Source organism: Microcaecilia unicolor, chromosome 3, assembly GCF_901765095.1.
Source record: "Microcaecilia unicolor chromosome 3, aMicUni1.1, whole genome shotgun sequence".
In the NCBI taxonomy this organism is placed as follows: domain Eukaryota; kingdom Metazoa; phylum Chordata; class Amphibia; order Gymnophiona; family Siphonopidae; genus Microcaecilia; species Microcaecilia unicolor.
Genome location: NC_044033.1, coordinates 525,309,556 through 525,323,487, shown reverse-complemented (window position 1 = coordinate 525,323,487; position 13,932 = coordinate 525,309,556). Strand labels below are relative to the sequence as shown.

Genomic DNA, 13,932 nt, shown 5'->3' with positions numbered 1-13,932 from the left:
GCCGGGGTTACCACAGACGAATGGGTACTGGATATTATTCGGGACGGATACAAGTTGGAGTTCGCCCGTTCTCTTTCGGACAGTTTCCTAGAGTCTCCTTGCAAGTCTCCGCTAAAGAGAGCAGCGGTGCAGGAGACTCTGGCGGAATTATTGCGCCTTGGGGCAGTCGTGCCGGTGCTTTTGGCCAAAGTCGGCCAGGGTCGCTACTCTATTTTCTTTCGTTGTGCCAAAGAAGGACGGAAGATGTTGGCCCGTTCTAGATCTCAAAGCGGTCAACAGAGCACTCAAAGTAAGGCACTTCAGGATGGAAACGTTGCGCTCGGTGGTGGCGGCCGTGCAACTGGGAGAGTTTCTCACAGCGCTCGATCTGAAAGAGGCATACTTGCACATTCCCATTTGGCCGCCTCATCAGCGTTTCCTTCGTTTTGCGGTAATGGGACAGCATTTTCAGTTCAGAGCCATGCCTTTCGGTCTGGCCACGGCGCCCCACACCTTCTCCAAGGGTAATGGTGGTGGTGGCAGCCTTCTTGCGGGCAAAAGGAGTGCAGGTTCATCCGTATCTCAACGACTGGCTCATTCGGGTGCCGTCCCAGGAGGAATGTGCCCGGGCGACGCAGTCGGTAATGGATCTTCTACGTTCGCTGGGTTGGGTGATCAACATGCACAAATGTCATCTCGTCCCGACCCAGACGTTGGAATATCTGGGAGTGCTGTTCGATACCACTCAGGGCAGAGTGTTCCTTCCAGAACCTCGCAGGTTGAAGGTCGTGAGGCAGATTTCTTCTCTTCTGCAGGTAGCTGCTCCGAAGGCATGGGACTATGTTCAAGTCCTGGGATCGATGACCGCAACGCTGGACGTGGTTCCTTGGGCCAGGAGTCACATGCGGCCGTTGCAGTGGTCTCTGCTCAGTCGTTGGTCCCCTTTATCGGAGGATTATGCGGTCCGGATTCCATGGCAGGCTCGAGTGCGTTTTGCCATCCGGTGGTGGCTCCAGCCGGATCCCCTGAGGCGTGGCATGCCCCTCGCCTCTCCGGAATGGAGGGTGGTCATGACAGATGCCAGCCTCTCCGGTTGGGGAGCTCATTGCCTAGGGCATTCAGCGCAGGGGGTGTGGAGCTCGTCGGAGGCCCGCCTATCAATCAATCTACTGGAGTTGCGGGCTATTCGGCACTCGGTGCGAATTCTTTGCGACAATGCGACAGCTTACGTCAATCGCCAGGGGGGCACATGGAGCGCTCAGTTGTCAATGGAGGCTCTGGCTCTCTGCCGCTGAGCGGAAATGCGGCTCTTTTATTTTCAGCGGCGCACATCACGGGAGTCCTGAATGTGCAGGCGGGCTTCCTCAGCTGGAATCGGTTGGATGCGGGAGTGTGGGAGCTCTCTCAAATGGCGTTCACCCAGATTACAGATCGCTGGGGAAAGCCGGTAGTGGACCTGATGGCCCGGTCGTCCAATGCCAAAGTGCCTCGATTTTTCAGCAGAGGCAGGGAATTTGGGTCCGAAAGAATAAGACGTGTTATTGCAAAGGTGGCCGCAGGACCTGCTGTACGTCTTTCCTCCTTGGCCCATGGTCGGTCGGGTGGTCGGCAGGATCGCGCATCATCTGGGAGTAGTCATTCTGGTAGTTCCGGACTGGCCCAGACGCCCTTGGTATGCGGACTTAGTGCGTCTGATGATAGACGAACCGTTGCGTCTGTCGGATATTCCCGATCTTCTGGTGCAGGGACCAGTGAGCATGCAGGATCCTCTTCCATTTGCGCTTACGGCTTGGCTATTGAGTGGTCGCGGCTCAGGCGCAAGGGCTATCCTGAACCGGTGATTGGAAAGATGCTGCAGGCGCGTAAGAGGTCTACTTCTGCGGCGTACGATAGAGTCTGGAGAACCTTTGTCTCTTGGTGCTCGTCGGCAGGCGTCTCGCCGGAATCGGCCCCTCTCTGGTCTATTTTGGCCTTTCTGCAGGAGGGGCTTGATAAGACCCTGTCTTTAAGCTCTCTCAAGGTACAGGTGGCAGCGTTTGCCTGTTTCCAAGGTTGCTGGGGTGGTCACTCTTTGGCTGCTCATCCGGATGTGGTTCGTTTTCTCCGGGGCGTTAGTCATGTTAGACCTCCTCGGCTTCCGGTAGTGCCGGGATGGAATTTGAACATTGTTCTGAGGGCGTTCCAGCGGGCCCCATTTGAGCCCTTGAGTAAGACGTCTTTGAAGGATCTCACGTTGAAGACGGTGTTTTTGGTGGCCATGGCTTCGGCAAGACAGGTCTCCGAGTTGCAGGCCCTGTCGTGCAGGGACCCCTTTCTCCGTTTTTCAGAGGCGGGGGTCTCGGTTCATACGGTTCCTTCTTTTCTGCCAAAGGTGATTTCGCGTTTTCACCTAAATCAGGAAGTACATTTGCCAAGCTTCAAGCGGGAAGATTACCCGGAGGAGTTTCGTCAGTTGCGGTGTTTGGATGCCAAAAGGGCTCTTATCGTATATTTAGAGGTGACTAATGCCTTCTGGAAGTCAGATCATCTCTTTGTGTTGTTTGGGGGACACAAAAAGGGACAGATGGCTTCTAAGGCTACGATTGCTCGGTGGCTACGGGAAGCGATTGGTTCGGCATATCTTTCCACATGGAAACCGGTTCCTCTTCAGGTTCGTGCGCATTCGACTAGAACTCAGGCCACATCCGTTGCGGAATACTGGCTGGTGCCGTTGTATGAGATTTGTAGAGCGGCTACTTGGGCCTCGGTGCACACTTTCGCTAGACATTACCGGCTTGATGTCGCGGCGCGTCAGGATGCGTTCTTCGGCGCTTTGGTGCTGTCTTCAGGAAGTAGGCGGTCCCACCCTTCTTGAGGATTGCTTTGGTACATCCCACAAGTCTCTGGATTGATCTGGGGACGCTATGGAAGGTAAAATTATGTCTTACCTGATAATTTTCTTTCCATTAGTCCCATCAGATCAATCCAGAGGCCCTCCCTGGGGTTCACATTAGCTGATTCTGTATGATGTATATATTGAAGACTGAGGTCTTCACGCTCTTCTTGTTCACGCTCTTCTTGTAGTCTGCAAGTCGGGTTAAATCAGTTATTATTCAACAATTGTTACTGTAAACAGCTGCAAGGATTTCTTTTGCAGCTTGTTTGCTCTGTTAGAGAGGCAGGAGAGTGACCTGTGGTTCCAAGGATTTCTTACTGCTTTGGTATCGTATACTGAAGTTGGGATGGCTGCACATGCCCTCTTGTGGCGAACTTCGGTGTTCTCTCTATCTATCTAACCTGCTAGTGGAGGGACATAACCCACAAGTCTCTGGATTGATCTGATGGGACTAATGGAAAGAAAATTATCAGGTAAGACATAATTTTACCTTGCTTTCTCGAAGACAGGTGCAGACTGGATGGACCGTACAGGTCTTTATCTGCAGTCATTTACTATGTTACTATGTGCCATTAAGAACATTTCTTTCCGCTTCTCACTGTGGATGTTAATGCAGGCAATTGTTCTGTTAATAGTAGTTATTTTTCTTTTGCATTTGATAAGGAAACCAGCTCATTTAGAGCATACTGGCAAGTATTTTTTTATTTTTTTTTGTTACATTTGTACCCCGCGCTTTCCCGCTCATGGCAGACTCAATGCGGCTTACATGGGGCAATGGAGGGTTAAGTGACTTGCCCAGAGTCACAAGGAGCTGCCTGTGCCTGAAGTGGGAATCCAACTCAGTTCCTCAGGACCAGAGTCCACCACCCTAACCACTAGGCCACTCCTCCACTGTTGCTACTATTTGAGATTCTACCTGGAATGTTGCTATTCCACTAGCAATGTATGTGCAGGACGTCAGACTCACAGAAACAGAAGCCTGCGCAGCCTTCTACATGGAATGTTGCTAGTGGAATAGCAACATTCCATGTAGAATCTCCAATAGTAGCAACATTCCATGTAGAATCTCCAATAGTAGCAACATTCCATGTAGAATCTCCAATAGTATCTATTTTATTTTTGTTACATTTGTACCCTGCACTTTCCCACTCATGGCAGGCTCAATGTGGCTTGCATGGGGCAATGGAGGGTTAAGTGACTTGCCCAGAGTCACGAGGAGCTGCCTGTGCCTGAAGTGGGAATCAAACTCAGTTCCTCAGGACCAAAGTCCACCACCCTAACCACTAGGCCACTCCTCCACTGTTGCTACTATTTGAGATTCTACATGGAATGTTGCTATTCCACTAACAACATTCCATGTAGAAGAAGTCGGCCCTTGCAGATCACCAATGTGGCCGCGCAGGCTTCTGCGAGTCTGACGTCCTGCACGTGCAGGACAACGTGCAGGGACGTCAGACTCCGAACTGGATTGAACAACTATCAACTACAGCACGGCCACGGAGGCCGAAGAAGAACTTTAAAGATGTCTGGTCGGCTGGCGGGGGTTGGGGTCCCCAGCAGCTGAAGAAATATCTTTAAAGGCGGCAAGCAGACCTCTGCTGGCGGGGGGAGGGTTGGCGGCGGGGGGAGGAGGGTGGAGAGTCGTCGGTGGGGGGATCTGGCAATGGCGGCAGCGGGGGGCTAAAATGTGCCCCCTCCCTCTGGCTCTGCCCCCCCCCCCCCTACCGCCTGAGTCCAGATACGCCCCTGAGTGTGACGAGGAGAGATTGCAGTTCTAAGCTTTGCTTCAACTATTATATTTCTATTGGCGTAATCAAAACCTTTCTTTTCCTTCCCAGAGCAAATTCGATTGAAGAATATAAGAAAAGTATACGGACGATGTGTATGGTATCGATTGCGGTTATTGAAACCACAGCAGAGTATAATTCCCACATTAAAGTAAGTTTGAGTGCCAGGGGCAACTTTGGTTACTTTTTTTTCTTTTTCTGTTAATGTTGCTACACTTTTTAAAATTTCCAAAGCTTGCTTTTTTTTTTTTCTCCTTATGTTTAATGCATAAAAAGCAGATCATAAGAAATTTCTTCGGAAGGCCAAAAACCCTGTCTCTTCCAAATTGTAGCCTATTCCTTTTAAACATGTTTCCGTAATAGTTCATTTAAAAAAAAAATCTTTATTAGCCCCAAAAGCAGAAAATATAACACAACACTACTACATTCAAGAGGTATACTGCAACAACTAGGCATGCATTGATAAGTATTCCAAAGTAAAATAACACATGGCTAGCCAAGAACAGTACTGATATAGTAGGCACTTTTTCTTATGTCAATCTTGCTAGGCTTTGACGTCTTTGAACCCCTAGTCTGAATATCTATGCAGATACATGTTTAAATCATACATAAAGTATAATATAAAGCTGATGAAGAAATAGGGTGCTAAAGGTATTGCCACAGAAATAATGACTGGGCAGTAAGTACCACTGAGGCAAATTAAAAAATAATTGAAAAGCATTGTGAAGGTGGTGGAGGAAAATATTTATGTAGAACCGAGCAAGTTGATGTGTAGCAAGAACAGTAGCAGCCTCCAGAGTACAAAAACAGCCATTGGTGTATTTTATTATTTAAACAATATAACGAACAAAAACTCCCTGATCCCCTCACCAAGCGAACTCCAATATACATATCTGGGATATCCCCATACTATTTGGTCAAATTCAATTCCGAGAATGTTTTCCACAGTTCACAGTAGTGATGGCGACCCTGGGGCACTAAGTACTGAAATTGGGAAGCCACCCAGATTGCCATTTCATTCATCATGTTAATCCATGCAGTAAATGAAGGTACTGCAGGGGTCATCCAAGATTTTAAGATGCATTTCTTAACCAGAAGCACAGTCAATAAAACAAATTGACATTGAACATCCGTTGACCCCTGTGCCTTCAAAGGTAAGTCACTCCCCATCAGCAACACCCAGTAAGATCATTCAAGACTCAGTTGAAGCCCATGCTCCAGCATCTCAACAACTGCAAACCAGAAGCCTTTCAAAGCGGGGCATTCCAAAAAGGAATTGAGGAAGATGCCACCTCCTATTTGGCATCTAAGTCAGCGAGGATCCTCCCAAAGCCCCATCAGAGCCCCTCCTCTGTCTGGTGATATGGACACGATGTAAGATTTTAAATTGGATAACCTGAAGCATAACATTAGGAGTGGTTCCGTGGATCCGCTTCAAAGGAGTGTTGGAGCTACTGACTGGTGACAGTCTTGGCCATATCTAATATCCAAAACAACAAACAAAAAAACAGCGAAGATGACTCAACAAAAATCAGAAGACGACGCTTCTAATGTAAAATCGATAAAATCAAGTTTATTGGACTTAAAAGAATATAAGGTAATAATATATAAAAGGTGGGTGAGACTCGACACAGCTGTGTTTTGGCCTATCTGGCCTGCATCAGGAGTCTATCAAAAGAACAGCATGTACATCACATTTAGAAATATAAAAATCAAATGATAATGGCATATATAGACAGTAAGTCGACATATTGTGTCTGTATCTAATAGATAACATAGATATCAAAAGAATATATAGATGAGACAATCGTATCAAAAGTTACATATACCAACAGACAGAACATGTACATATAACCTAAAATCGGTAACAAAAAGAATGTATAAATATTACATACAGAATTGTCATCTAAACATTATACAAAATTTTTTATATATATATGATCATAAATAGTCTGGTAAAACAAAATTGAAATACGTAAAAGTATATATAGAAAAAATAATGCACACAGTACTTTCAATGTTAAAGATCTTTAGATTTTTATAAAAAATATGTATGTAAAAATTATATTCCTTTTAGATGGATCCAACCATAGATGCAAATGGTAGAGAATGATTCGATGTTAAATTCTCTGAAACCATTGTTAACGATTATATAGAAAAATAAAAAAATGCAAGGTAAAGAACACTCAAATTTAAAAAAACTCATAATGGAAAAGGGGGAAAATATACATCAAAAATAGTACCGTATTTTTCGGACTATAAGACGCACCGGACCATAAGACGCACCTAGGTTTTAGAGGAGGGAAATAAGAAAAAAAAATTTTTCCTTTTTCCCTCCTCTAAAACCTAGGTGCTCCGGTGCGTCTTGTCCGAGTTTTGGACCTCCGTCCCGTACTTACACGATTCCATGTTCCCTGGTGGTCTAGTGACGTCGGGGCAGGAAAGAGCCCCCTCTTTCCTGCCCAGCGCGCTGCTCTCCGTCCTCCTGTATGCAGCCTGACGGTCTCGGCGAGATTCAAAATGGCCGCCGAGTATTGAAGTCTCGGCGGCCATTTTGAATCTCACCGAGACCGTCAGAAAGCATTGAGGAGCACGGAGAGCAGCGCGATGGGCAGGAAAGAGGGGGCTCTTTCCTGCCCCGACGTCACTAGACCACCAGGGAACATGGAATCCTGTAAGTACGGGACGGAGGTCCAAAAACGCTACCTTCGGACTATAAGACGCACCCCCCATTTTCCTCCCAAATTTTGGGGGAAAAAAGTGCGTCTTATAGTCCGAAAAATACGGTATATATGTCAAAAATAATAAATGATAATTGTGTATGGAAGTGTATGGCCAGTGCTTGTGCATTAAAAATACGGTAGTTCATTTTTATAAATAAGCTTAACTATATGTTATATATTAATTTTTCATACATTGGTAAAAGATCATAAATAATAGTAAATAATGTCCAATCAAATATGCAGATACATAATAAAAGTAGTTTTAAATTTTACCTTGTCACCATGGGATAGCTCACTTCCTATATTTATATCCTCTAATCTCAGCCATCTCTCTCCTCTTCAATCTGTTCAAAATTCTGCTGCACGATTAATATTTCACCAAAGTTGCTATGCCCATATCAGCCCTCTTCTGAAGTCACTTCACTGGCTCCCTATCCGTTTCCGTATACAGTTCAAGCTCCTCTTATTGACCTATAAGTGCATTCACTCTGCTGCCCCTCACTACCTCTCCACCCTCATCTCTCCCTACACTCCTCCCCAGGAACTCCGTTCACTAGGTAAATCTCTCCTAATTGCACCCTTCTCCTCCATCGCTAACTCCAGACTCCGTTCCTTTTATCTCGCCGCACCTTATGCCTGGAATAGACTTCCTGAGCCGGTACATCAAGTTCCATCCCTGGCCCCCTTCAAATTCGGACTAAAGGCCTGCCTGTTTGATGCTGCTTTTAATTCCTAACTTGTCAACCTGCTCGTAACCTTTATCTTGTCTTCCTCTCTTCAATAGTCCCCATTCCTTATGTGTCCTATCTGTCTGTCCTACCCTTATCCCTTATTTGTCCTGTCTGTCCTTATTTAGATTGTAAGCTCTTTTGAGCAGGGGCTGTCTTTTCTTCATGTTCAATTGTAAAGCGCTGCATACGACTGGTAGCGCTGTAGAAATGATTTGTAGTAGTAGTAGTAATGATGAATGTGTCAGTTAAATGTTTAGATCGTTATGTATGAATGTATTGATTAGATGTCTAAGACATTATATAAGCCTGAGACGTGGTTAAAATATTCTATGCCCTATATTTGAAGACTAAAGTACTGGTTAAAAGGAAAATTTGAAGTTATGCAGCACTTACTCCTCTTTCAAGAATGGTACATATGATTGTGCTTGAATGTCTGTGCAATCAACTTCTCAATTTCTAAATATAAAATAAGGTATAAAATGTTATAGTACTCTCATTATATGTCTAATTGAAAAACACCATCGGTATGACTTCTAATATTAGTGATGCAATGTCACTAATGTAGTATTAGTATTTAATATAAAGAGACATCCAAGTTGCTATGTAACTAAATGTGTCATACTGAAGGGACTTATTAGAAGCTTAAATGTTATGTTATGAAAAAGTGTCTAAGATCAGAAAGGATAAATTTCAATTTAAACTAACAAGTCATTAGCCTGCTACCTAAGTGCAGTCTTACCTCTCGGGAAACTTATATCACCGATTTTAGACTCAAAATGGAGGAAATAGTAGAGCCGGCGTAAGCGTCTCTCATCAGGAGAAATAAACAGAACTGGTGTCGGCGTCTCCCTTTTTATATCTTGGTGCAAAAATTAACGGAATTGTATGACTGTCATCTTTATGCATTGTAATATATAGATATTTCTATATATATTAGTAGATAAATTAATACAACACGTATTTAGAGGAGATAATTTGATATAGTGGATAATGAAAAAATAATAAACTGTGTATTATTCATGAGACCCGGAGATGTCCCGATAGATGGAAATTCTTAATTAAAATTCTGTATGTTATATGATTTGATGAATTTATGTTGAATAACGATTGTGATTCTGGTAATCAATAGAGAAACCATCAAAACCTTTCTTTGAAAATTAAATTAATATAAACAAATTTTTTAAAAGGGATGGTGATGAGTAATGGTGTATATTATTGGTGTTAAGTGGAGAGTAAATAAATGATGACTTGATTCCATATATTAAGAATGTAAACATCGATAGTAAAAGGCCATTCTTATGAAATATATGGTATGACTATATATCATGAGCAAAACTATTTAAACTGAAAAATAATAAGTGTTGGGACAACACATATGTAATATGAATAAAATATTTATAAATGAAAACAATTTCCTATTCTCTCCAGGGAGTTCACTATGATGCAAATCTTGGTATAATCTGCAAAAAGGCAAACTTTTCTTTCTGACCCTTCAGCAATGTTGTTCACAAATATGTTGAATAGAATTGGCCCCAGTACCGATCCCTGAGGCACTCCACTACTTACATTTCTATCCTCTTGAGAAGATGCCATTTACCACCACTCTGTCAGCCAGTTCCCAATCCAGTTCACCATATTATGTCCAAAGTTTAGCACACCAAGTTTATTTATGAGCCTCCTACGAGGGACGGTTGATATTTTGTATCTGGATTTTCAAAAGGCATTTGACAAGGTACTTCATGAAAGGCTACAGAGGAAATTGGAGGGTCATGGGATAGGAGGAAATGTCCTATTGTGGATTAAAAACTGGTTGAAGGATAGGAAACAGAGAGTGGGGTTAAATGGGCAGTATTCACAATGGAGAAGGGTAGTTAGTGGGGTTCCTCAGGGGTCTGTGCTAGGACCGCTGCTTTTTAATATATTTATAAATGATTTAGAGATGGGAGTAACTAGCGAGGTAATTAAATTTGCTGATGACACAAAGTTATTCAAAGTTGTTAAATCGCGACAGGATTGTGAAAAATTACAAGAGGACCTTACGAGACTGGGAGACTGGGCGGCTAAATGGCAGATGACGTTTAATGTGAGCAAGTGCAAGGTGATGTATGTGGGGAAAAAAGAACCCAAATTTATAGCTACGTCATGCAAGGTTCCACATTAGAAGTTACGGACCAAGAAAGGGATCTGGGTGTCGTCGTCGATAATACACTGAAACTTTCTGCTCAGTGTGCTGCTGCGGCTAGGAAAGCGAATAGAATGTTGGGTATTATTAGGAAAGGTATGGAAAACAGGTGTGAGGATGTTATAATGCCGTTATATCGCTCCATGGTGCGACTGCACCTTGAGTACTGTGTTCAATTCTGGTCGCCGCATCTCAAGAAAGATATAGTGGAATTGGAAAAGGTGCAGCGAAGGGCGACTAAAATGATAGCGGGGACAGGACGACTTCCCTATGAAGAAAGACTAAGGAGGCTAGGGCTTTTCAGCTTGGAGAAGAGACGGCTGAGGGGAGACATGATAGAGGTATATAAAATAATGAGTGGAGTGGAACAGGTGGATGTGAAGCATCTTGTTCACGCTTTCTAAAAATACTAGGACTAGGGGGCATGCGATGAAACTACAGTGTAGTAAATTTAAAACAAATCGGAGAAAATATTTCTTCACCCAACGCATAATTAAACTCTGGAATTCGTTTCCGGAGAACGTGGTGAAGGCAGTTAGCTTAGCAGAGTTTAAAAAGGGGTTAGACGGTTTCCTAAAGGACAAGTCCATAAACCACTACTAAATGGACTTGGGAAAAATCCACAATTCCAGGAATATCATGTATAGAATGTTTGTACGTTTGGGATGCTCGCCAGGTGCCCTTGGCCTGGATTGGCCGCTGTCGTGGACAGGATGCTGGGCTCGATGGACCTTTGGTCTTTTCCCAGTGTGGCATTACTTATGTACTTATGTAAAGACCTTGAAATCCAAGTAGAATATATCTAGCACATATCCACTATCCAATTATCTGGTCACCCAGTCAAAGAAATTATCAGATTCGTTTGGCACGATTTTCCTTTGGTGAAAACCATTTTGCCTCAGATCTTGTAACATGTTGGATTCCAGGAAACTTACTGTCCTTAGCACCTTACCTCCATTACCTTTCTGACCACTGAAATAAGACTTGCCGGCCTATAGTTTCCCACTTCTCTGTCTCCAGTTTTGTGAAGAGGGACCACATCCGCTGTTCTCCATCCCACGGGATCTCCCTTAAGATTCTCGGATAGATCCTATTGGGCCCCATGGCTTTGTCCACTTTCAATTTTTCAAGTTGTTTACAAATGCATTCTTCCATAAGTGGTGCAATATCAACTTCATTTTCAAATGTACCTTTATCAGCCAACTGAGGTTATACTCCAGGATTTTCTTCAATGAAGATAGAAGTATTAAGCACATCTGCTTTTTCCTTATCCCTGTCCACATAAGCGGTTCATAGCATCTTTCAGTCTTGCAATTCCATTTCTAGCCTTCCTCCATTCACTAATATAGCTGAAAAAAGTCTTACTGATTGGGTTAAAAATTGGTTGAATGGAAGGAGACAGAGAGTAGTGGTAAATGGAGCTTGCTCTGAAGAAAGGGATGTTATCAGTGGAGTACCGCAGGGATCAGTCCTCGGTCCCGCTCTTTTTAACATCTTTGTGAGTGGTATTACGGAAGGGCTGTTTGGTAAGGCTTGTCTCTTGCAGATGATACCAAACTCTGCAACAGGGTGAACACCCCGGAGGGTGTGGATGACATGAGGAAGGATCTAGTGAAGCTGGAGGAATGGTCTGATATTTGTCAACTAAGTTATAATGCTAAAAAATGCAGACTTGGGTCACAAGAATCCAATGGATTGGTACAGTATAGGGGTTGAAGTGCTTCTGTGTATGAAGGGAGAGAGGGACTTGGGGGTGATTGTGTCTGATGACCTTAAAGCTTCCAAACAGGTAGAAAATGTGACGGTCAAAGCCAGAAGGATGCTTGGGTACATAAAGAGAGGGATGACTAGCAGGAAAAAAGAGGAGATAGTGCCATTGTATAGGTTTTTCAGCTTCCTAAACCTCATGTGATTCATTTCTAATCTAACCCCATTTGGCAAGGAATTCCATATTCTAGCGGACTGATAAGAGCATTAAATTATGTACCCGTTTTATATTTTACCTGAGTCACTGAAGGAAAATTAAGCTTTAACTGATTTTAAGTACAAAGACCTTCCCTTAAAGAAGGAAACGATAAAAGGAACATGAATGGAGCAGGAGCTAAACCATGAAAATAATAATAGATATCATCGTACATAGCTTAAACAGCACCCTTGCCTCTATGAGGAGCCAGTGCAACTGCCTAAGCAAAGGAGTTGTATGCTCGCATTTCACAACCTGACACATCAACCTTGGTGATGTATTTTAAAGCATTTGAAGATGTTGACACAATAGTTTAGAGCAAACCACATAAAGCAAATTACAATAATTGAATTGACTTAGTACTAAAGACTGAACATAAGAGTAGCCATACTGGGTCAGACCAATGGTCCATCTAGCCCAGTATCTTGCTTCCAACAGTGGCCAGTCTAGGTCACAAGTACCTGCAGAAACCTAGTTAGTAGCAACATTCCATGCCACCAATCCCATGGCAAGCAGTGGCTTCTCCCATGCCCATCTCAATAAAACTGTGGACTTTTCCTCCAGGAACTTGTCCAAACTTTTTAAAACCCAGATACGCTAACCACTGTTACACATTTGGCAGCGAGTTCCAGAGCTTAACTATTCTTTGAGTGAAAAGAATAGTTTGTCTGCTGTTCAGACTCCTACCATCTTCAACGTCCTTCCATCATGTGCTCAGTTGCTCAAGCATCTTAGTGTTACTGCAAGAGATTCATTCATTATTGTTGGCATCAATCAACCTAAACTAATTGAATGAAAAATATTTTCATTTTCGTGTCTTAATTTCCTGAAAATTAGTTTTTGTTATAGAATTAACCGAGTCTCAAGTAACACCCCAAGCACCTTTAGCCCCAACTCAATGTCTTACCTTCAGAAAATACTGATCTGAAAAATATTTTTAAATGGTGGCGTTAATGAACCCATCCACATCATCTTGAACTTTTCCGCATTTAACTTAAGATGGTAAATATAAGCCCATGCCTCCACTGTATCCATACAATTCTGTACTATTACTGTTGGAACCAACTCCATACTCTCAACAGGAATGAGAAGCGTAATGTCATCATTTGGGTATATGTAATAATTTTCTTTTAAGGAGCATGGGAATTTATCTAAAGAACTGATTACATTAAATAAAATTGGTGACAGCTGGGAGCCCTGCAGCACCCCGCTAACATATTTCTAAGAGCTAGATAGCAAGGTCTGATGTTTCATTTTACAGGATCTATTTTTCAGGAACATTTTATACCAGGTATAAACTCTGTTATTCCTATCTTATCCAACATATTCATTAGAATATTGTGATTTACCACATCAAACACTGCCGATAGGTCAAACTGAAGAATAAAAGCTTGTTTTCCCATACTCCATAATTCTCTTAATATTAACCAGAAGACCAAGTAATGACTGTGCCGGACCCGTTTCTAAAACTGAACTGCATTGGTTGCAATATATTATGAACTTTCAAATAGTCACTTGCATAGCCACGATTGCTTCCAAGATCTTCCCAAAAATTGGAATATTTGCAACGGGCCTATAATTACTAAGATCTTACTTGCTTTCAGTAATGGTATTAATACTATATCTCTTAGTGATGTAGGAAAGAGACTTAACCTCAATGACTGATTAATCCAAGTATGCAACCATACAAAA

The 13,932-nt window shown here is 43.0% G+C and overlaps 1 protein-coding gene across 1 annotated transcript in view; it reads left to right on the top strand.

The window, feature by feature from the left end:
• The window catches only part of SEC63 (SEC63 homolog, protein translocation regulator), a 200,299-nt gene that overhangs the window by 12,561 nt on the left and 173,806 nt on the right, over positions 1-13,932 (top strand). The window contains exon 2 of the mRNA XM_030199182.1: positions 4,693-4,792. Within this exon, the coding sequence (XP_030055042.1) occupies positions 4,693-4,792 (100 nt within the window). The remainder of the gene's footprint in view (positions 1-4,692; positions 4,793-13,932) is intronic.